Raw genomic sequence first — 25,666 nt, 5'->3', positions numbered from 1 at the left:
AATTGCATTAAAAAAAGCAACCTGCATAACATACTATCTTTTTCAGTTATGAACTGATGAGAAGCACTAAGTAGTGCACAATTTGAGAGAGTTTTCACAGCAGTTTGGTTTCAAAACTCAGTTGAGTAACCAGGGAGTTACTGTTTCAACAGTATTCACTATGGGATGAGGTCAATATTTAGCATCTAGTCTTGTGAGACTATGAGTTTCACATCCAAGAGAGAGCTTTCTGGATGTTTGCTCAGTGCTCACATCTTCCCCACTGGAGGATAAGAATAAAATAATAATTAAGCATGAATGTAATACAAGCTGCACATTCAAGCAAGTCCCGTGAGTAAACTAATGCTTTTAAGAGAAAACAAGGAATGTATTTTCACAGAAAGCTTTTGGTCATGACTTTCATAAATTATAGATTACTCAACTTGATTAAGCTGTTCCTATATCAATGATGTGGTAGCAGACAGCAAAAAAGTAGAGGTTCTGCCAAAACAGCTTGTAATGTTATTTACATAAATTTTAAAAAGCTTGCCACTGTTGATCAACTTTTCTTCAAATCCTTGCCCTAATTTCACCAGATTAGTAAATTTAGGCAGGGGTTGTGCCTCTGTGACAGTAACCTCTCCTCTCTCATGTACTGGACATAAAAATCTATGATGTGAAGCTCCCAGGATATGCCTGGGCAATCCACTGAGTCACAGATTTGAAGCCGCAAGGGTTAAAAAATAAAGTTTGCCCATCCATATCTAAGGGCGACTCGGGCAGGAGTTGTTAGGAATAAAGAAGTGTAAGTGGGTTTGATGGGCAGCCAATCTCAAAGGCCTCTGAATCAACTGGATGCTCTCCTGTGTCAGCTCAAGGATTACAATTACCCGTGATGAGCACGGAATGGGAACGTACAATCATGCACTTCTCCTTCCAGGCACGATAATTCAGTCTCCTGCTGTGGAAAACTACCTAGAGACAGCTAGGAAGCGTTGTTAGCTCACGATGATACTACTGAAATTACTGATGATGTAATTCAGACACAGAGCTTCTACATTGTTTGTTTGTTTGTTTTTTTTAATTAATAAAAGAAGCTATTAAAAACAGTCTTCTAGCACACATTTGGTAGCTAGTTTGCCAAACTGGTGCAATGAGTGCAGAAAGCTGCCAGACTATGTCTATTGGGTTAAAGAATCTCAACATTTTGACGCAAGCTCAGGGTGATGAGACAGGCCCTTAGACGTGTCCAGACATGGCTCTGATGGATCGTCAGGGAGAGAGAGGCCAGAGACAAACCCCCTCGCCATGAGGGCCCCTGGCCAGAGGGCTTTTAGGAAAACGACAGGCTTTAAGGAGGAAGGATTTCAAACAATATGGAATTTAAAAGCCCAAACCTATGTTTGGAGTTACACTTGAAAATGAACTGCTAGCCCATGCAATTTAAGATCATACCTTCCTCTTTGCAAAGGAGGAGCAAAGGAGGTTTGTCCTTCAGAGCTGAGTGGAGGAGAGTGAGGCAGAGGAGGAGTCAGGGACACCCAGGAGCTGTGCCCTGGCATGGCTTTGTCCCAAGGACACTGGGCAGACCGGGGGTGGCTGGAGCTGGGCAGGGGGGGCCCGTCACCCCCATGTCACAATGCCCCCACCAGGAAAAAAGGGACCATCCTCCTGTGTCCTGCTGACAGAGATGGTCTGGGGGCAGCCCAAAGACATCCAGGAGGAAGCTCTTGAGGAGCTGGTGGAATTAGTTGGAGGGAGCTGAGGGAGGAAGACCAGAGGCTGGACAAAGTTGCTGGAGGTTCTCGGGCCTCTTCAGCTGGATAAGCAGTGGCAAGACCAAGAGAATGCCTTCTTGAGGAGCACTGCGCTGCAGAGCTCTCCATCCTCATCTCAGGCCATGGCAGAAACCAACCCCACAGCCCAGAGACCACCCCTGTTAGCTGTCAGGTTGCTTTACATACTACTCCTCCTCAGAAATATATCAAAATGTTTATTTTCTTAGCTTTTTTTCTAGGAAGAACAAGTATTTATCATGTACAAATAATCCACTTGCTCTAGAAAATCCTTTCAGTGGCATAAATTTTTCATAATAGAAATAAGGATTAATATTTATTAAAGTTAGAATGAAAGAAGATCTTTTTTCCTCTCTCTGCCGAGTTTATCTAGGATTACATACACGACAAAGAACAACTGAGGATTTTGGAGATTTCAAAATGTTTAGGCATCCAGTTACAAGATGATATATAATCCACACAGCTCCTTGGAAGAGTCTCAGAAGAATGCTATTGAATAGTGTAACCTGTTTAACATAACTTAAAGTGATGAAAGAAAAAAAAACCACCACATGGCAAAGGCATAAGCATAAAATGGCGTTCAAGGTATCTGCATTTCGAACTATTCTAACTGGCGTAACCAGCTCCTGATTACACAGTTATTTAAGAGTCACACTGTTCCACACAGGGAACCTCACGTGTTTTCCTCTCTGTCCACACAGTTCTACTTCAGCCCTTGGTGCTGTTTTTGGTTTTTTTTGTGGAAGCCTCCACAGTCTAATCAGCATCATTTTCTCCTTGCAGAGCTTTTAAGCTCCATCGGGCAGACTCTCGGGTGATTTTAGCCCTTCCTCAGAACTTACAGAAAAGAAAGCAACTATCTTTCTCCGAGCCCTTCCATGGCAGAACACTTACACCAACTTCCCATGTCGGTTCTCTGTACATACTTCTGTTTCAAATCCTGTACATTAACACTTTTTAGCATTTAAGCAAATAGTACTTTAATGCATTCCAATCATCTGTCTTCAGATGGAGTGCAATGGTGATGAATTCTAAACCTCTGAAGAAACTATTGTTTTTTCCTCCTGAAGGTATTTCCTAGCTTTACTAACACAGCTAACGCAATAAGCGCTCTGTAAGGTACCCCCTTATAATAGACACTGTGCCCCTCCTCTTCATGGTTCATTTCAGACTTTGCTTGATTAATTAGTTGTTTGCAAAGAATTATGACTATTTAAAATCATAATGAATGTCAAATATTGCCATGTGCGGCTTACACTAAATTGTTTTAGAATGGCCTAGAATGGGCATTTTTGTATTTTAAAAACTACTGCTACCTTGCAAAGAACTTGGTTTTCCTTTACCTTAGAACTCAAGGTCATGGCACGACTCCAACTGCCATAAGACTATGTCCCCCCTGAAAGACCAGAAAGGAGGAGGGTGATCTTAGATAAAGAAGAATCAAGTGAAAAATACTTTTTCTCGGGAAAGTTTATTCTAAAGTCCATGCTATTATCGCCAGCTCTTCCCCAGTCCTACTTGACTTCCTTTCTTGTGCGTTTGTCTTGGGAACAACCCGATTTTTCTTCCAGTCTGGCCCTGGGTATGTCACCTGCCTCTTCTGCAGAGTACTGCTGGGTGATGTCTGCCTCCTTCCTTGCTGTCGGCCTCCCCACGGGACGGGCAGAGCGAGCGGGAGGACAGAGAGGTTGAGCCAGGACCCTGACCTCCAGCTAAAGAGCCACAAGTGAAGAATTTTAAGACTATTTGCAATGAAGGCTTTTAATTCCAAATAAATCCTGTCTTGCTGCCAGTTCCATCGTGGACATTTTCACACACCAATATGCTTGCCGTGTTTTGTTATTTAAATGAATTATTTCAAGTTGTGATTGGCAATCACACGTCGTCTAGAAAATGTGGCTGTATGAGATTAAAGCCGAATGCTGGCACTGCGTCCTACAGAGTGTATCACCACAGCAGGTGAGCAATAATCACCCAGAAATGTTCTGCCGCGTGTATCTGATTACTTGCATTAATTCTTTAATGTGAAATTATTATCGAAAATTGGCATCTAATTCATCTCACTGGGTTACAGGGAGAAACAGTTTACACGTTCATAAAACACTAGGAGCAGCTACATTCTTGATACTGCATATTTTTGCCCATTTTTGTCATTTCACCTCTTATGGTACAGAGAGATTTTCATTGAAACTGGCATATGTTCTGCATAATCTACAACGACAGACTGGGCACTATATTTTGAATTCATTTTACTATCTCATTGTGATTTCGTGATTAAAGTCCATAATTCTAGCCACAACAAAGTCAGGCAAGCTTTAGAATTCTCTGAAACAGCTGGGATAAATTGGTTTTGAGTAATAATTCCTGTTCAATGTCCTGTGCTAAAATCCTAAAGTACAACTGTACCATCTGGGCTGTAACAACAAGTTTGTTACTGGTAAGTAAAGGAGGTGTGTGGGGACCTGAGCTGTCACAAGCAGTCCAGCGTGTTGGTTGCTGGGACAAGATGCAACTTCCATTGCTAATACAATGAAAGTTAATTAAGATACAGAAACAGGTTTGATTCTTTTTTCTCCGTAGCATTTTAACTGCCTGTAATTACTATATAATATACCTGCATGAAATTATATGCATTTATATTATTTGGTCCCTGGTAAAAAGAGAAAGTTCCTTAGCTTTAGAGTTTCTTTTTTATATTATCTCAGCTTGTAGTTTTTGCAATAGCAAAATGCTCACGTGAGGAGGGTAAGACAGGAAATAAAAAGAAACTGATTCATTATGTGTATCTCCCAAATATGAGTGTAATGCTATAGTGTCACTATAGTGTAATCACTATTTTTCTAACGCCTTAAAAAAATCTGGAACTGGAATGCAGAAGCCCTTTCCATATGGGGCAGATGTTTAGCTCGGCAGAACCTGGGGTGCTGGAAGCAGGTACCTCCAGGCAGGTACAACATGAGAACTCACCACCCTCAGTATCTTTTGTCATGTCCTGACAGAGAGAGGACTGTCCCCTCCTTACTATCCGCTCTGGCTAATGATGAAAAATGCCACCGTTCACAACTTCACGTTTTTTTTTTCCCCAACCAAACGGCTGAAGTCTGCAGTAAAAATAATTCAATGTGACAGCTCATCATTTTGCCCAGTGGGGGTCTTCACTGAAGTGTGGCTGTGAAAGCAATTTCCATGCTGATGATGACCAAAGCCTTTATGATTCAGAGCCAAACGAGTCTAAAAAAGCCGGAGGATCCCGGCATCACAGCCAGGAGTGCCTTCCCGTTTCAAAGGAAATGAAATTAAGCTAATATATAGCACACATGGCCCTTGGATCCTCTAAAAGAAAGCCACATATAAAAATGTTATATATGGTGACATATTGTAACAGAAGTGCTTGTAAACTCTTATTTGCAGATGTTAATAAGACAGCCACGAAAATCCAGTCAGATCTAAAGCTTGGCACTATTACTTCTTAGTCAAAGAGTCTGTTTTAAAATGCAAACTACAAAGAAATAAACTTGATCCTGGGAAAACAACAAACAAGATTACATCTCAATCCTTAACAAAACCACAACCAACCCTAGAAAATTCTTCGGGTACTATTCTAATTTCCTATGATTATACAATTGATATTCTGCTTGCAACACAATCTTCCAGTGCTTAGAAAGCATAAATATACAACATGCAGTTTTAATTTATATAATGAGGATGATATCAGGGTCCGAGGTGGCCGAAGAGAAAAACAGAATGAGAATACTTCTTCTTATATAAAGAAAACATACATAGATAAACTTGCATAAACCACTGTTATTTATATTAAAATATAGTATAAATACAAATGTTATATATAAAAACTATATAAAATAAATCTAATACATCATGCATGTTACATACATAAAGCATGATAATATTTAAATATAGTAAAAGGTATTTCATATAATATCATGCATGGCTTATGGCATTATATTAAAATACATTAAAAATTTGGATGTATTATATTATCAAAAGAAATACCTTATAAAGAACAACTTCCATAGGAAGTTCACTTCAAAAGTAAGCTGCTTGACATATAGGAAGCTTTAAGTCTTATTTTTCAAAAATTCATTGTAAAGCTCTGATTCTAATTAACATACATTGTATGTTAATTGTAATTATGTTGTAATACATTGCGAAAGCTTAATTCTGATTAACTTCACTATGATGATGGAATTATTTCTAATAGACACTGGTGTAAGCGGGATCAATACACATCGTCACATAAACTTAGGTTTACCCACCAGGGAAAAAGCAGAGACTTGATTAGATGCACCTTCACATCCTTTCTTCCAAGTCAGTTTACATTTTCAAAAACAAATATTCAAAACAGACCTAAGCAATTCAAACTACCAAATACTAACCACGGGAGGTCTTTCTGATTTCAGCTGTATCTGAGGAGATAGAACAAACTTCTTCCTTGTGACAGCACCTCTTCACTTCTTTTTCTCACTACAACTGTAGCCCTCAACAGGTCCATGAGAAGCAGCATTAGGAAGTGGCACAACGGGCCAGAAGGACTCACTGGTGCACCTCAAAGCACGCTCCTCAACACTGACATGACTCAAACGCTACCCCAGGTCTGGCTGGGATGAAGCTGCTAAGTTAAATCTTCTTCACAGCAGCCCGTGTGGTGCTCTGCTTCCCAATTCTGGCCAAAATGGTGCTGGTAACACACCGCTACTGCGGCTGCCACACAGCATCAAGGCCTTCTCTCCACGCTCTCCCCCACAAAGTCACAGGAGATAGGACAAGGGGAAATGGCCTCAAGTTGCACCAGGGGAGGTTTAGATTGGAGATTAGGAAACATTTCTTCACAGAAAGAAGAAATCCAGCATTGGAATAGGCTGCCCAGGGAAGTGGTTGAGGCACCATCCCTGGAGGTGTTCAAAAGACGGGTAGACTTGGTCCTCAGGAATATGATTTAGTGATTTTTTTATTGCTTATTTCTTATTTATTTTTTTGTCAGAGTTAGAATCATAGAATCATAGAATCGTAGAATTTCCCAGGCCGGAAGGGATCTCCAAGGGTCATCTAGTCCAACCCCCCCGCAGTCAGCAGGGACACCCCCAACTAGACCAGGTTGCCCAGGGCCTCGTCGAGCCTCTCCTTGAATATCTCCAGGGATGGGGCCTCAACCACCTCCCTGGGCAACCTGTTCCAGTGCTCCACTACCCTCACAGTGAAGAACCCCCTTCTAATCTCCAATCTAGGTTGATGGTTGGAGTAGATGATCTTCAAGGTCCCTTCCAACCTAGATGATTCTATGATTCTATGAAAGGGCAGGAGGACAGGGTAGACAAGAGGTGAGGAGGGGATACAGCTGGGACCACTGGCCCAGACTGGCCATAGGAATATCCCCTACTATATAACACCATGCTCAGCAATAAAAACTCAGGGAATGGAGCTTGCATGTGCAGCTTTTGCATTTCTTATTAAACTTACTTTCTGATTAAACTGCCATCTTAATCCACGAGTCTTCTCACCTTCCTTCTATTTTATTCCCCATCTCCCCCAAGAGAGGAGTGAGCAAAAGGTAGGGCGGGTGTCTGGCTGCTGGTCATGGTCAACCCACCACAACTTGTTTACTGCAAGCTGGTGTCTGCATTTCAGGAAGACAAGGCATTTTGCGAGACCAAACCAGTATGCCATGTTCCCTTTCTTCACAGTAGCATTTTTCTCTTCGAGATTTTCTTAACTTAGAGTAGGAAATTAAAAGCACATGCATTTCACTGAATTTCACTGAATTTCTAGAGTTGGAAGGGACCATAGAGATCATCTAGTCCAACTCCCCTGCTGAAGCAGGATTGCCTAGAGCTAGAGCATGTTACTCAGGAGCATCCAGGCGGGTCTTGAAAATCTCCAAAGAAGGGGACTCCACACCCTCCCTGGGCAGCCTGTTCCAGGGCTCTGTCACCCTCACCGTGAAGAAGTTTCTCCTCATATTTGAGTGGAACCTCTTATGTTCCAACTTGTGCCCGTTGCCCCTCGTCCTCTCACTGGGAACCACTGAAAAGAGTCTGGCTCCCTCCTCCTTCAACCCTCCCTTGAGATACTTGTAGGCGTTGATAAGGTCTCCCCTCAGCCTTCTCTTCTCCAGACTAAAGAGTCCCAGCTCTCTCAGTCTCTCCTCATAAGGGAGATGCTCCAATCCTTGAATCATCTTTGTTGCCCTTCGCTGGACTCTTTCTAGTAGTTCCCTGTCCCTCTTGAACTGGGGAGCCCAGAACTGGACACAGTACTCCAGTTGTGGCCTCACCAGTGCAGAGCAGAGGGGGAGAATGACTTCCCTTGACCTGCTGGCCACACTCTTCCCTATGCAACCCAAGATACCATTGGCCTTCCTGGCCGCAAGAGCACACTGTTTACTCATTGTCATTTTACTGTCCACCAGGACCCCTAGATCTTTCTCTTCAGTAGTTGCCTCTAGCGGGTCCACCCCTAACCTGTACTGGTACCTGACATTTTTCTTCCCCAGGTGCAGGACCCTACACTTTTCCCTGTTGAACCTCATGAGGTTCTTCCTTGCCCAGCCCTCCAGCCTGTCCAAGTCTCGCTGGATGGCAGCACAGCCCTCCGGGGTGTCAGCCACCCCTCCCAGTTTGGTACCATCAGCAAACTTGCTGAGGATACACTCTGTCCCCTCGTCCAGGTCACTGATGAATATATTAAACAGCACGGGTCCAAGTATTGACCCCTGGGGGACACCACTGGTTACAGGCTTCCAACCTGAACCTGCTCCATTAATCATTACCCTTTGAGTCCTGTCACACAGCCAGTTCTCAATCCACCTCACTGTCCCCTCATCCAGCCCATACTGCCTCAGTTTCCCAATGAGGATGTTATGGGAGACAGTGTCAAAAGCCTTGCTGAAGTCAAGGTAAATGACATCTTTCTTTGCCATAATTATGCAGATCTCTGCTGATGATATCCAGAGTGACTTAGCCTGTGGAATCTCCATCAGGGAGATACTCAAAACTCAACTGAACGTGGCCCTGAGAAACCTGATGTAGCTTTGAAGTTGGCCCTACGTTGAGCGGGTCTTGGACCACATGAACTCCAGTGGTTGCTTGTTACCTGAATTATTCTTCTTAATCTTTGCTTCTTTCAAAGCAAGATTCTAAAAAGCCATTTTCAGCTCCCCAGCAGACTTGCAATGTGTTTAATATGTAGGTAGTTTTCATGAGAAGCCAAGCTGCCTGCACTCAGGAGTTGGGCTACTTGCTCTTTCCCTGTCTTCCCTAGTATTTTCTTTTTTTACCAACAAAGAAGAAACCATTAATCAGGAGCAACAGAAATCAACACAAGGAAGTGATTTAAAAAGTAGGGTGCAAAGCAAAGCCTGCCATAATGCTGAACTACTTTCATCAGTTTTGAAAAAAAAAAAACACTAAGCATATTATTATAATACAAAAGCACAGTAAGGTTTGAGCATTTATTGCATGCACAGTTGTGCAAGTACGTGGACCTATTTCAGTTCTCTGAAGAATTCGATGAAGCCAGAAAGGACTGAAGCCAGAAAGTAGAAAGAGAAACTTCCAGTAGCAAAAAAGATCTCCATAAGAGCCATCTAAGAAACAGACAAAATGTGTGACTTTTCTGGAGAGTTGCCACTATTTGAGGCAGCCATATTATTGACCCATGGACTGAATTTGACTTACAAGAGCTTTTCACCTCCTCCTCTGACTGAGAGTGAGGAGATTGGAGATATACCTTCTGCTGCACCCTGCACAAGCTACAACGTAAAGCCATCATCTCCATCATTTAAGCATGGTTCCCACTGCTAAAAAGGTAAGACTGCCTTGACGTGATTACTGACAGTGTCGGAACCACCTTTTCTACATCACTGTGTATTTTCAGAACATGCAGGACGTGTATTAGTGGTGCCTCCGTAACGTACCTGTCAATGATGGCACACATGTCGATGGTGACATTGGCGAAGCTTCCCAGCTGGCCTTGCTCCACTGCGTGCAAATCCACCAGCTGATCATCCACGTGGATAAACTGCATGCAGCCTTGAAATGAATGCTGGAACAGCGAGTGCTCTGAGTCATTCATCTGTACAGGAAACCCTGTAGAGCAGGAGAATGAAGAGCATTAATAACTTCATGTATTATTACTCAAGCCAAAATTTTTTGACAGGAAAAGACATGTTTTCTAGATGAGGGAAGAACAGGCAAGACGGGAAGGAAATACTATACTGTTATTAGACTATATTGCAATTTTATTGATTTAAGTCATTGGAAACTACCTGCAATAATTTATACAGTGTATCCGATTATTCTTTCATTAATTTTTGTCTACAGGAAGTTGCCTGCTACCCTTCTTGCCCCCCAGTCCTCTACTGCTGTCTCTCATTACTTCTCTCTTCATACAAAGATTAAGGGATATAGGAAAAGGATTCACCTCCTTGCTCTATTTTAGCAATCACATTCACATTTCTCAGATTTTTCTAAGAAAAAGGTATTCCATGCATTCCATGAAGTGAATTTCCAGTTCAGCTTTCACTAGAACTAGGCTATCTGGGCAATGGATAATTACCCTGGAAACCTTCTGCAAGCTTAAAACTAGCCCTAAAATGTGATGTCCTGGCCCACTTCTGAGGAACCTGAGGACATTCTGTTGTATTTTCCTTTTGCTCTGAATATGTTCATTTGCCTGGTTTACAAGAAATCAAAATTAATTAGGCAGGAAGACAGGGTGTTTGTATGTAATTGTTTAACTGAATGCCCTTCAGAAGTGAATGTATCAATTTACTTGAGAGAAATGTCCTCAATAAACCAGCGGAAAGCCTCATTCACTAGTTACAGACTTCTAACAATGAACTCTCTGAAAAAGCTTGAAGAAAATAATTTAGACAGAATCTGTTTAAGATGAGAACATGAAGGAAGAGAAAGTGGCTAACAACAGTTTATTCATAGAATCATAAAATGGTTTGGGTTGGAAGGGACCTTAAAGATCATCCAGTTCCAACCCCCCTGCCCTGGGCAGGGACACCTCCCACCAGACCAGGTTGCTCCAAGCCCCATCCAGCCTGGCCTTGAACCCCTCCAGGGATGGGGCATCCAGAACTTCTCTGGGCAACGTGTTCCAGTGTCTCACCACCCTCACAGCAAAGAATTTCTTTCTGGTATCTCATCTAAATCTCCCCACTTTCAGTTTAAAACCATTACCCCTCATCCTATTGCTACACTCCCTGACAAAGAGTTCCTCCCCATTTCTCCTGTAGCCCTTTTTAAGGACTAGAAGGCTGCAACAAGGTCTGCCTGGAACTTTCTCTTCTCCAGGCTAACAACTCCATCTCATCATCTTCCTGGCCCTCCTCTGGGCTCATTCCAACAGGTCTACGTCCTTCTGTTGGGGGTCCCAGAGCTGGATGCAGTACTCCAGGTGGGGTGTCACAAGAACAGAGAAGAGAGGTAGAATCACCTCCCTCCACCTGCTGGCCACAATTTTCGATGCAGCCCAGGATATGGTTGATTTTCTGGGCTGCGAGCACACACTGCAACTCATGTTGAGCTTCTCATACACCAACATCCCCAAGTCCTTCTCCTCAGGGCCGCTCTCAATGCATTCTCCACCCAACTTGTATCCGTGCTTGGGAATGCCCTGATCCATGTGCAGGACCTTCCAAGCCTGCCCAGGTCCCTCTGGATGACATCCTTTCCCTCCAGCATGTCAGCCATACCACACAGCTTGGTGTCACCGGCACACTTGCTGAGGGTGCACTCAATCCCATTGTCCATGTTGCCAACAAAGATGTTAAACAGTACCAGTCCCAGTACCGACCCCAGAGGAACTCATCTCCACTTGCACATTGACCCATTGACCATAACTCGAGTGCCAACATCCAGCAATTCCTTATCCACCAACTGGTCCATCCATCAAATCCATGTCTCTCCAATTGAGAGAGAAGGATGTCGTGCAGGACGGTGTCCAATGCTTTAGACAAGTCCAGGTAGATGATGTCATGCTATTGGTAAAAAAGGTTAAAAGTCTGAAAAATGCATAATGGTTTTGCATATTTCAGCTCTGAAGACCACTATTCATGCAGTTATTGACTAACAGGGGTAAAAAAATCACACACATTTACTTTGGTAGATAAGACAGATTATACAGCTCCCATTCCTTCTCCTTTCCTACCCAGCTTCTGATCCCAAATGTCTTACTGCCTTCTTCCATGGCATGGAAAGAGCTATTTGTGGAGACAGGAGAGTAACAGATTATCAAACTGATATTGTTGGAACAGCAGCAGGAAAAAGGATTGAATGTCCATTTTAAATTCTGTTCCTTAATGCAGTTTATCACATCCCACACAAATAGCAGGATTGGCTAAAAGAGATGGCATGAACAGAGGGCACAAACAAGCAACTGGGGCTTGAGGACAGACAACGCTTAATGTGGCACCTATTACTAAAAAAACGCCCAGATACACATAAGTCTTCTCTGCCAGAACATTCATATGATCCGTAATGTTTTTTAAAATTTTCTAAAACAGTCTTGCCCATCAGCTAAAATTACTGCTGGGAGCTCCTAAATTTCCCTGACTCACCTCAGTAAGCACTCAGTTCAGAGTTCACTGGTGGCACCACAGGATTAATCAGGGATGTTCTAGTAATTAAGCAGTGACCGTGCTAAAAGTTACTTCTGACAGGTATTTCAAGAAATCGGGCAAAGGTCATACCGCCTTTGGAGTGAAGTTGTGACACTATTGCAGGGAGCCATAAACTCTATTAGAAAGATAAATAACTGGCACTAATACACATCGGATGGAGAAGGAAGGACTCCCGGGGATCCCCCAGTGGCCTAACTAGTGCATGATAACCTCACCAAAATTGTGCCAGCCCTAGACTGTGGGAATTGTTATTGATCCCCCAGTGGCCTAACTAGTGCATGATAACCTCACCAAAATTGTGCCAGTCCTAGACTGTGGGAATTGTTATTTTGGATTGGCAGAAAAATCAAGTTGTTGTAGGGACAGGATTCATATTCTCTTCCCAACATGTGCACTGGCTTACCCGATCAAAATTATTGACTTATGTGATGAAAAGAGGACAGGGCTTTCAGAAACCTGCCTCTGGCTTTTTTTAACTTGTTCTTTCCAGTGAGTGATTAAACTGATTCATCTGAGGCTTTTCAGACAAGAGAACAGAGAGACAGAAAGTGCAAGTTAATTCTCTGTTGTTTGGTGGATGCAAGCACAGTATTTGCAGGTTCCTATCAGGTGCTTTCTCCAATTATTTTTAAACAGCTCACTCTTTCCGTATAATTGTCTGTTTTTCAAACTGTCACTGCAACTCCTCTGCAAGAACCCCAAAATAGCACCAAGCACATGTCATTTTGATCTTCAGTGCATTTGCAGAGCTGTGCAGGAAAGCTGTGTAGCATCTCCCAGTCGAAAAGTACTTCCACAGTTCCTTTGTTTTAATATTAAATTTAAGGTTACCAAAACTGAGGTAAACTCTTAGGACCATTCATGTGAACCCAGCAAAGCCAAGGACATTACATCGATATATCTGAATATAATGAAAGATTAGCCACTGTCCTTCAAGCATTAACTGAAAATGAGATCAAAACCCAGAGTCACAATTTACTCTTCATATCAAAAGGAGTAGGACCCAAATAGCGAAGCCATAAATGTATGATTAGATTCAGCAGTATATTCCAACAAATGTCTACCAGCATTTGATAGCGTTTGAGAACTACCCACAAAGGCATTTCAGTCTGTGATTCTTGGCTTCTCTGCGTTTGAAGTGTCAGGATTATTCGTACACAGTTATTACTGGTCTCTGGGACACATCCTCAGGTTTGCTACAGGAAAGTAGGAGCCGGGTCCCTCAGCCTGGGCTCCCCAGGCTGGGGTAGGAGGGAGCCGTGGGCTGGAGTGGCTGGAGATGACACCTGCTCCCAACCTAACTACATAAACCCAGCTTCCCTCTGTTACCCAGGAGAGCAGTGTACACTGAGCATTAGTTAGTTTGGGGTTCTGAATTTTGCTGTATCTATCAATGGATGAAGACTCTAATTTCCTCACTCATATGCCTTTGCCCAACTTCCTGCTACTCCCTACACTGTTTCTGGTCACCTAAGGGCCTGCAAGAGGAGGGGGCTTGGTGCATAAACTGTCTGTGAGGCTGAATGGCTATCAAGGCATTTCAATCATGCTACTACTGTAACAAAGCAATAAGAGTTAATTTCCAAAAACAATTCACTGTCCACAGGGAACAGAAGAATGGTGGGGTTCTTTGAATCACAAGCTTCTTGCAAACCAACCTTCTCTAATACCAATTTTTTTTCTGCTTTAAAATTGTTGCCATAACTTAGACAAACTTTTCAGAATGCCATTAATAATCATACTGTTATGTAAAGAGTTTGGCACATGGGAAAGCAACTAAATAAGCCTTTCATATAACACCTACATTGGTTCTGAACTATTAGGTTTACAGCCTAAAGCCTTTGGTGGGACATGGACATTTTGACAATTCCAGGTTCGAGTCATCTGGGGCAAAGCTTCTGCCTCAAACGTAGACCTGGAAATGACCTACTGCCTTGTGGTTGTTATTTCAACACACGTGACAATGCCTTCCCCTGTCAGTTTTCCATTATTGAGACATGATTCACTTCCTCATCCTTCCTACAGTGAATGAAAGTTTAATCAAACAAAGTTCTATAACTAAGGCTGAGAGTAACGCTGTCACTAGAAAGGCTACCTAAGGGCTGAGCAATTTGGACAGCACTGTATTGATTTTTTTGCTGACAAGGAAAAATCTCCATTTTCAAAATGCACATAAAATGCAGCTTGGACAGTTTAAAACAATGTTCATGCCTATGATTACAAATGCACCTTGATGTCTGGTAGATTCCCTTATCCTGTAATTTCTACATCTGACAGATTTTTTCTGTGTAAAATCTGAATCATACCATTTTATTTTTCACATTTTAAACCCACAAAGAGATGGATTATCCTGAAAAGGTCAGACATGGATTGAATCTGAATTTTCCCCAGAGTTCAAGGAAATTTGTTTCCAGGACTTGACCTACCAAAGAAGGAACAGCCAAAAGTCCAGATCCCACCCTTGTTCTAAAATCAAACTTGCAAGGAAAATTAGAAAATCTATAGTTTTGATTCATGCTATTTACTATGTTAGAAGTCACTTTAACATAATAAAATAAATGTAATAAATAAATTATAAGAGGTCCTGGATCCTTGCTATGCAGAATGACAGGAAGGAAATAAAATTCTTTACCTATCAGCATAAATAGTAGCACGGAATCATTCAAGGGTCAAGTAATCTTCAAATTTTATATATATATCATACGGAGCTAGAAGATGTTATTTTGAACCCACAGAACAAAACTCAAATACAGTGCACCACAACATATTTAGCTTGAGATACCCCTGGTGTTCTATTTGTTAATAAACAGAAGATACTAAAATAAAAGCTCAATACACCTACCAAAATTCACTGTAGTATTTTATGCTTGTTTCAGTCAGACCAGATTGAAGCCCTTACTGTGAGGTGAAACACAGGCAGTAACTTTGGAAACCTAGAAGTTTCCTGCTCTAAGAGCAAGAAATAAGGTAAAGGAAACAAACTGCAGAAGGGATGAATAACATGAATTAAAATGGATTTTTTTTTTTTCATTTGATTGCATCTCTGTAGAGCTACAGAAATGCTCAAAAAAGCACACATCAATACTTTTAAAGTATTTAAAGGAATGTGGGACCAGTACCAGAGGTTTCAACAGAGTCATGCCTCTAACTCCAGTCATAATCCTGTGTTAAGGAATATGAGAACTGAGGACAGGACTTGCCAAGACATTTGGATCCCATATCTAGCAACTGTATGAACTGTTCTGAAAATGAAAAAAAAATTCCAAGTTTCCCAGCTCAGTGGAGAGCAGAAAGGCAAACCAGACTGGGAATTACACCCAGTGTGAACAAGCGTGCTTCAGAAGAACTGTTTTGCAACACTCTTCCCAACAGCTGGCCACAGAATTCAAAGGATTCAGATCTATTTGGGGCTTCCAGTTACTGCTGAAAACTCGTGGCTTTTGGGTTGCAATGTGATGGTACCAGTTGTGTGAAATAAACTGCGATGGGCCCTGAGGTACAGCTTTGGCATCTTTTTCCTTTCCTTTTACTTTTCAATCCCAAAAGACAGGTACTTTTTTTTTTCTTTAACTTTCCTGAGGTGATGACAAACATGGTATCTCTCCAAAATGATGCAGAAATGATTCCTACCAATCTAAAAAGGCTTCTACATTCAGAAAAGAAACTACCTATCAGTATTCTTAGAGACAAACCTCCAACGAAAAAAGACCTGTTGCAAACCAGGTACAACAGCAGTCTATTTGAAAGTTGCTGCTGCAGACTTAGCTTCCCTAAGAGCCATACTAGACATTACAAATCGAATCCTATACCCACAGACACTAAAATTTCATAAAATGAACGATGTCTTGGTGGTAGAAGAGAAAAAAATATAATTATCAATGATTTTGTCTTCAGACAGGGGGAAGATGAGATTGATGTCTCTTTCAGCTCCATGACAGCGTGAAATATAATGACTTCTCCCCCTTTATGGCTCTCTCTCAGGTTCTTCTGCAGATTGGATAAATGTTTGCCCAGATATTTGAGAGCTGAAATAAAACAGCCTTGTCTGCTGGGATAAAAGAGATGAAACACTACTGTCGAGATATGGTAGCATCTTAAAAGGAGGAGCACAAAGGGAAAAAATTACATAAAATAGTCTTAAAAATACATGTATATGCTAACTTTGATAGTTGTCCACATCACAACAGATATAAATCAGGTATTATCAACAAAATGCACAGGTAGTATTCCATCTTCCATTTGTCTCACTGTTATACCTCCCTTGCATGGTGGGTGGCTCAATTGTGCATACTGCTGGTTCTGCAATGTCAGTATTTGGGTGGGCTTATAAAAAAAAACAACAATAAACTGAATTCAGTATTTTGATAAGTTTGCATCCCAAGAGTATCAAAAATGTACTCATACAGGAAATGCATGTTTCTTTTCACAAAATAATAGCAAAACGGGATCCTCTTGCTATCTTGATGTTTAAAAAATGGATGAACAGCACAATTTCATTAATTTTCTTGCAAACAAATGTATTCCAAAGACCTTATTTTGACAAGAACTGATGTAGATGGTTGGTAATTCATGTTATAAAAGTATCTTACTTTATGCTGAAACAGAAGCAGTAACTCCATTTGATGGACAGGGTGCCTTATATAAACAAGGGTTCCATTCAAGAAAGTCCACTTTTGAAAGTGGCTAGAGCTTGCTTTTTTGCTTTTTTTCAATAACCACTTGATTTTGCCAGTTGTTAAACACTTCTAATTCCTGCCTACTTCAAGAGTTTAAGAGTAGTCAGCAACTTAAGACATAAATGAAAGGTCCTCAGGAAAAGTACAATAAAAAGACAAACAACTACTTTATAATAAAAGACATAAATTTAGATACATTTTAATTCTTTCATTAGAAATTGGCAGTGACCAAAACAAAACAGGAGTCTGAGATTGTAATAGTGTTAATATAAATGAGAGAATGAATTAGGACACAAGTTTAAAAAATTAAAATTGTTTGAAATACATATATTGGTCACTTATTATGAAGCATTTAAGCACAGTTTTATGCTCTGGTGGTACCAAGGCAGACTGCTTAGTCTTAGAAAGGTAATTTTATTTCCTGGCAGAGGAACAGTTAAACAAATTAATAAAATATTCTGGGTATCATCTGACAAATTAAAAACAATTAAATTGTCTTCTGCTGTTTATAAGTGAAGGTTTTATTGTCTTTATAAGTGAATCCCCATGAAAAAAAATGTAGTGCATGCATGGCTGAAACCCTAATATATAATATAAGACTGAAATAAACTCAAAAGCTGTCCTGATCTTCCTTTCAGGCAAAATTTTTCTTCAAAAGACTGGAAACAAGAGCAATAGCAGCAAGCTTCACTCATCACTTTTCTGACATGGAGAGAAGCAGTAAGGATGATCATTATTACCAGTCTTGACTAATTTAAGTCGATCTAACACTTTACTGCAATTTCTATCTTATTTTATTGGATATAATGGAAAATACGGAAAGCCACATAATGATCAAATTGCAGCAAATCTGTACATTACGCAATCCATGTAACCCACAGTATTCATAGTCTTCCTGTCTTATAACAAAGAGAATAAATGTACACTAGATTTTCAAAGTTACTGCTTCTTCACTTCTACGGAAAATCGCCCATGAAGATAAAAATGTCTAGAGACTGCTGGAGATAATTGCACTCAGGAAGATAAAAGCAACATAAATTACTCACTATTTACTGCCTTTAAGACATGTACAGTGTGGAAATTACACTGTTGGCATTAATTGTGTAATCTTATTTGTTTCTCCTACATCAACTTATTCTGGATTTTTATGTACTACAAAGTTCTGTCTACAATATCACTAAGGTGGATTTACTTCAATTGAAAATAGTGCTATAGAACTCACTGGACCAAATCACATACAGATTCACGTGATTTACTGCCACCTAAGAGATCTATATTTTAATCAACTTTTTTTTTTTTTCAGTCTGGTTAACAAAGGTACCAAAATGAAAGCATTTAGTGTTGAGTGGGTAACCATCCAAGTGAAATCACTGTGAACTACAGTTTGTACCACCACCATACAGCACTGTGGTAAACAGCACCACTTTGGAACTGAGTTTTGGTTTAGGTACCTTAAACACCCTATTTCTAGTTTCATGCCAGTTTCATTCACGGCATGTTCTCAGTGTCCCCAGTCTTCTCACTGAGCTCCTGCTACCCCGTCACGTCACAACTATAACCAGAGGAGTACCAAGTCCCCCAGAAATTTACTGAAAAAACCCAGAATTATCTCTTGATTGCAAATACTTTGTTGAAACTTTGTTGCTAATAAATGTTTCTACTTATTTAAAACTCAACAAGTGATTTGATTTAAAGGGTATTCAGATATTCAGCGTATCTTAAATGTCTATTCTGACACTTTTGTCAGCAGTAATTCCAGCTTTTGAAGACCTTACCTTCATTTTTCAGACTTCCAAAACTACCTTAAGCATATTAATCATCAGTGGGAAGTATAGCACCATATAGATGGTTTCTATAGGTCAAAATTATGGATGCCCATTAAATATACTAGGTTTAAAGACCAACATTGCTGATCTTCAATGGGCAAACTAAAAAAATAATTGGATGTTTAAAGAGTTATCTTTATCATTTTCATATTTTGCAAAGCTTAGATTTTCCTTGTTTAATCATACTTTTGTTCTTAAATTCACATAAAATTATATTACCTGAGCAATGAAATTAAGTACATTAAGTTCTGTAGGGCTTAATGGAATCCCTATAAACAGTCACTAAATTCATAGTAAAAGCTGTTCTTAGGCTTATTAGAATCTTATGCAAAAAAGGCATAGTAATTATTTTTAAAATCCTAACATTACAAACTACAGAACTGGTAATTTTTCCCTATTGTCTTCCAGGTACAAGACAGGATAAAGAGGGAAAATCACATGGACATTCTTGAATATGATAGTTTAATTTAAACAGTATAGATTGTTGTAATGTATCTGTTAAACTCAACAAAAAGTGCAGAGTTTTCACTACGACTGTATGGACTATGGCACTAGATTCAAAAGTGCAGAGTTTTCACTACGACTGTATGTAAGGCACTAGATTTCAGCCATGTACACACACACTCTCCAGTGTCTATTGGGAAAGAAAAGGAACATTGATTATAATGCAAATTGCCCCAGTGTCCACTTTCTTCATATTCTGTTCTTTGCAGGCTGACAGCGAGACTTCAGAATGCTATCGGTAAGTGCCAAAAGTTAAAAAAAAAATAATTCTATTTACAGGTTTTTTTTAGAGTTGATACTCAAAACAGCATAATGCATTGGCAGTTAAAAGGAGTACAGAATGCCTCTGATGGAAGGCATTTAGAAAGGAAGGGACAGAAGAAGACAGGAAAATTACATCTAACCTCTCTGTCTGCTACACGTGCTGGTTTTTGTCTCTCGGTCACAAAACCAAAGTAATATTTAATTTAAGCCAATGAGGAAAAGAGGCAACAACATAGTTGAGGACATGCTCTGCAGACACTCTTACTCATGCAAGAACTGTGCAAGGTATTTTTTGTTTGTATATGAAGTACGGACCTTTTCTGGAAGCTCTGCAAAAAGCTGAGGGATTCAACCCCAGCTGAACTCTGTTAAAAAGTGGAGTGTGGGATTTAGGGAAGAGTTGCATTGTTAAGACCAGGGTGACTTTGCTGTAATTTGGAACATGGTAAGGGAAAGACAAAGAGCATAAAGATTATTACAGAGATGCTGGAATTTGAGAGTTTAGGATAAGCCAGCAAATCACAGAATCACAGAATCATCACAGTTGGAAAGGACCTCTGGGATCACTGAGTCCAACCATACGCACACACACAAAAAACACCCCAACAATGTCAGGCATGCCCTGAAGAGCCACATCTACACATTCCTTAAATCCCTCCAGGGATGGTGACTCCACCACCTCCCTGGGCAGGCTGTTCCAGGGCCTGACCACCCTCTCAGGAAAGTCATTCTTCCCAATATCTCATCTAAACCTCCCCTGCCCGAACTTCAGACCATTTCCCCTGCTCCTGTCATTATTCCCTTGGGAGAAGAGGCCAACCCCCATCTCTCCACACCCTCCTTTCAGGGAGTTGGAGAGGGCAATGAGGTCTCCCCTCAGCCTCCTCTCCTCCAAACTAAACATGCCTAAGAATGAATGGCGATGTGAGAGAAGAGGGACCAAAACATTTCAGGAAGCAATTGAACTAAAACAAATGAAAGAGCTGAGAATCAGGAGGCTTACACGGCGATTAAGAATCACTAACTTGTTCACTGACTGTGCACACCCAGCTGATTCACAGTTTTGTATCTTAGCAAAATAACCCTTAAAGATTTGTTTGGTTATGAAAAGAGATGAAGATAAACACAATGATTTTCTCCGATTATGGCTTGCAGCTTCTGGGTTTGTTTAATCTGAAGAACAGCTTTCTGTATTTTGTGTCTAAAGTGATCAAAACAGCAAATACGTGTAATCAAATGAGCACAAAGGAAAATCATAGACATCACTGAAAAAAGCAGGAACATTTTTACATTTGCAGTTTAAGCCCACAAGTCGTTATTCAGGAAAGCACACAAGCTCACGTAAGTCCATGTACGTTCAATATAAAATGCTTATTGTCTCAAATTGTTTATCCTTCTACCTTGTAGTTAGCATGGTCTTGGTAATATGGCTTTAAATAGCACAGGCAATGGAGCACAGGAGACCAGCTGCCACATCCTATGGGACTTCACTACCAGCAAATTTTGTCTGCCTTGAGAGGACAGTAAGTGCTCATCGCACATGTGATTGAAAGCGAGCCTTAAACATAATGACTCAAACAATAGCTCAACAAATAATCCAGGCAGGTTGCCAATGGCTGTGTATATAATTTCTCAGCTCTGTCAGATCACATACCCTGAGTTCTAACATTTTTTTGCCTGTTTTTTTTTTCCTTTTTCCTTTAGATATTTTGTTAATTTCTCAGCTCTGTCAGATCACATACCCGGAGTTCTAACATTTTTTTGCCTCTTTTTTTCCTTTAGATATTTTGCAAGACATACCAGGAGAATTCAAAATTCAAGTAAAAAATTGGGAAAATATAATTTCCAGTGTTCCTCAGAAATAAACAAGAGTCTCTCTTTTATTGCAGTCAGAGATCAGTGTGAGATAGATTTATTAGCCCAACAACCATATAACACTGCTACATACAGAAATACCTATTTGCATTTCACTCTTCATTTTCAGAGAGACTCCCATCATCAGAAATCAAAGTGCTTGTGCTCAGTATCAGTCACAGTCAGGTTCTGTTTCTATGTATCTGTACATGATCTATTTAGTTCCTGTGTTGGTGATCTGCAGAAGTCAGCGCTCACCAAGCTGTGATTCGGGGATAAGAATGCATGGGGCACATTCTGTAAGCAGGAATATTTTGGAAAATTTTTTTGTCCCATTGCAAGGTTCATAAAGGGAAAGAATGACTTAAAGTCCAGCTGTGATCCGGGACAAAAACATGGGAATATTTGTTCTCAATTTGCCTCCCGATGGATGCATGACAGGAATAAAAAGGAGAGAAAAAGTGAAAGGGAAGAAGCAGGACATTGCTCGGGTCAAACAACTGTATATACAGCAATCATTCGCTAGGTCATAATTCTCCAAGTTTGAGTGGGCAAGTTTCATAGTTTATCTGAAGAAGTTTATCTGAAGTTTCACAGTTTATCTGAAGAAAATACATCTTGGCAAGAAACCTGACTTGCCAGTCATTAATGTTTAAACTGAAATCCAAGGACACTTAAGAACAAGGGAGCGCTGTTAGCAGAGGTCTATTTTTAAGACAACAAGGACAGAGAAAGGTAGAAATTGATAGCACTTTTAAGAACAGAAAGTCAGAAATTCCTTGATTTAGACTCCAGTTAAGAATGATCGGATTATACTGTCTGAATAACTTTGTCTTCTGTCATCATGATAACCATTACAGACATCTGAACTCTTTTAGAAGAGCCAACTTACCCTATAATAAAAACCCAGCTAATTTATTTTTTTAAAGTTGGGTTTAGATTCAGAATTAATTTGTCTCCACTTAAGCCATGAAGACAGCCAAGGCTTCTGTGATTTATAGGCTAGTCAGGAGAGTGTAATAAAGCACTTCAATGCAACGGTCTTGCTCAGACCTACCTGAATGAGGGCACTCAGAGACAGTGTAAAAACTGCAATCTTGCACTCAAGGTTTACACACGTGCATATATACACGCATACGAAAGAGAATCTGCACTCAGAAAGTTTGGTTATTGTCACGAATCTTTCAAATATCCATTGTTACAGCCACGTAGAGAGCTTTGTCAGTATGCATTTTTATGAGTCATGTCAACTAGATCGCACCAAATTGATCTGATTGGCAAGGATAAAAAGCAGCTACTTATATCTATCTAGCCTATCAAACAAGAAGTCTATCAAGTAAGGCATTATAGATAAAATACTGGATAGTAATGATCCCAAGTAAAAATCCAATTAAATTATCGGAACAGTAAATGCAATGATATAGATGGAGATGTGCTACCTGCTCATTTCTAAGCCCACAGCAGCTATCAAAGCTAACACTCCCTACTTATAAGTAGAATCTGCCATTTCACCACATCACTACATTCTTAACTCATATTCCCATGAGTTTAGAAGTCCCATCATTCAGTTCTGTCAATTTGCAAACAAAAGACAAGCAAATATTCTGATACACACAAGGCAAGGAACACTTGGCTCGAGACTGAAAAGCAGATTTTTGACAGAGAGCAGAAAAGGGCATTATGAGAATTGTACAGCTGCTGCTCAAGAGAAAAACAACTTTGGGAAATAATATAATTATTTGAAAATCGGAAATGTACATAAATCGAGCACCATGATTTATAAATGAAGTTTTAATCATGTGTCTTTCCTTGCGATACAACAGTGAAATCAGAATTGTATTCACAGAATACAAGCACTGCCTTTTAGAGACACATGGGCAGACAGGGATGTTCCCTTTGGATTTTTCCAACTCTATTGACTTCATAAATATTGGCAAGGCAGCAAAGCTATGAGCAACATTTACCTTGAAACTATTCAACAAATTTTGAATGCAGCTTCCTATGCCAATACTGCCTCCGAAATACTAGTCATATCCCACTTTTTCTCAAGGGCAGCTTTTTTAAGTTCAGTACAACAGATGTGCACCTGTTATACATGTACACGTATTTATTTTGTCCCCTCCCCCAAACTAACTCTTACATTAATATCTTAAAATAAAATACTTTAATATTTTCTAATCATTCAAGGAGGTAAACTTTGGAATGACTTAGCAAATCAGGTAATAGGGGAAAAGGACTTATAGTGTTTTAAAATGAAGCTTGATAAAGTAATGGAACAAATATTACGGTAGTTTAGGGTGATTTTTGAGTTATAAATTAAGGTTGTGATATGAGACATTTGGTGTGTAATCTGTTGATATTCCTATGGAGAATCTAGAAATTGGATTGCAGTGTGTTCATCATGTTTGTATCATATTTATAAGGTACTAATGAAATGCTTCAGGGATTGTTTTGAGTGCCTACAAGGGCATACACAGGTTTGGACCTTTTCTTTTTTTAAATTCTTGATGGACTTTCAATGTGTTTTTACCCTGCTGTGAAGCACTGAATTGCCACAGCAAGACTGAGTCTGACACAAGGAAGAGCAGTGCTCCCACAAGTTTTACACTCTTGAGTGGCTCCCCTTGAGCTGCTCATGTATCATGCTCAGCTTCCTGGGAGGGCAGGTATCTCTAGAATGGCTGAAGTTATTCCCCTGCAGGTGAGAGACATTCACCAGGATGTGTGTAGGAAATTTCAAATGCAAGAGCAGCTCCTGCAGGATTAGGCCATTGGTGCTGCCTCATGAGGTGCCTGATTCTTTCTCTGTGGTTACTAACACTCAGGGTTTATGAATTTGCCCAGAGATCAAAAATCAGGCTTAGGGTACCAGGAGTTTTCTGGTGGTAGATGAGTGTAGAGAAAATGGTCTAAAAACTGTTGGAATAACTATCTGCTGCATAGTTGAGGAAAAGAGAAGACATGACTCTTCAGCCTTATGTTTCTAAGCCGTATCTGGGATATAGTACCTAGAAGTGCAGAGACTATTTAATAATGAATATGACTTTTAATAATGTAGATTTTTTCCTTCCATTCAAAATCCCACTATCTAGATCAGAAAGGTTCAAATTTAAGATTCTGTGCAGAGTTAACTTTTTTAGCACAAGTAGCAAAGCATAAGGAAGTTTTTAAAGTTGGGTTTTAACATTGCAGCTGTGTCTTGGCAACTTATAAAACTTAGGCAAAGTTGCTTAACAATTTTCCTGATGCTAAGTTATATAAAACTTAACAGATATTTCCTTCTTCTTCTCTGCCATTCTACTAGTAGTTCTTCGATAGAAAAAAAAAATGAAAGAATATGCAAAAAGTCTTACTTTAAATAAATTTCCATAATTAAGTTTGATTACTTCTATTTCCAAATAGCTACAGATGTTTTTCTAATTAGCACTGGGAATTTTACACTGGCACTGACTCTGCTGTCTTTTCCTACAGGAAATTGTACACTTCTGCCCATTAACTTGAGTGAGTAAAGAATGTCAGCAGGATAACACGTGCAAGAAATCTGTTAGCCACATTTCCAGATTGCTGTTTTTATTGGGTGTATTCCCTCAGGACTCTGCACTGCTAGTACTGTAAAATTATATTGAAAATGCCATAAAGCACGCAGACTCCTGACTTGACACTAGTATTGAATTTCAACACTGTATACTTAAAATGCCATTTAAAACATTGTCTAATCATTAGGTCCAGGGGAGGGAAAACTGTCATAACACAAACAGTTAATTAAAATTATTACTCTGATAAAAATCATAATATTACTCTCAGAAGAAATAACATGCCCTGCTCTATCTGGGTTGTATTCAAGGGTACTTGACACGTTGAGCAGCATTTTAAGTTATTTCAATTTACTTCACAGGATGGAGTTAGCAGACACTACTGTGGCCCCTGCAAAACCCAACCACTCTCCCTGGAAAGCGTGGTATGGACACTGGATCTATGCCTGCTCCCTTAGGCTGGTAGGTCTTCATACTTCTGATATCTGGGATTTCTGTAGGCAAGCACAGATATTGTTAAGATTAAAGCAACAAATATGACCTTTCAGATGTTCTGCCCTCAACTCACTATCTCCATTACCTGATTAGA

General features: G+C 40.1%; 1 protein-coding gene across 1 annotated transcript in view; it reads right to left on the bottom strand.

Annotated features, from left to right (window-relative positions):
• Window positions 1-25,666, bottom strand: part of CNTNAP2 (contactin associated protein-like 2) — a 1,244,457-nt gene that overhangs the window by 468,436 nt on the left and 750,355 nt on the right. The window contains exon 10 of the mRNA XM_014946966.1: window positions 9,706-9,877. Coding sequence (XP_014802452.1) covers window positions 9,706-9,877 — 172 coding nt within the window. The remainder of the gene's footprint in view (window positions 1-9,705; window positions 9,878-25,666) is intronic.

This window comes from Calidris pugnax, unplaced genomic scaffold (assembly GCF_001431845.1).
Source record: "Calidris pugnax isolate Ruff unplaced genomic scaffold, ASM143184v1 scaffold71, whole genome shotgun sequence".
Classification (NCBI taxonomy): Eukaryota; Metazoa; Chordata; class Aves; order Charadriiformes; family Scolopacidae; genus Calidris; species Calidris pugnax.
Note: the sequence above shows the minus strand (reverse complement) of the source record. Positions and strands in the feature narration are given on the sequence as shown.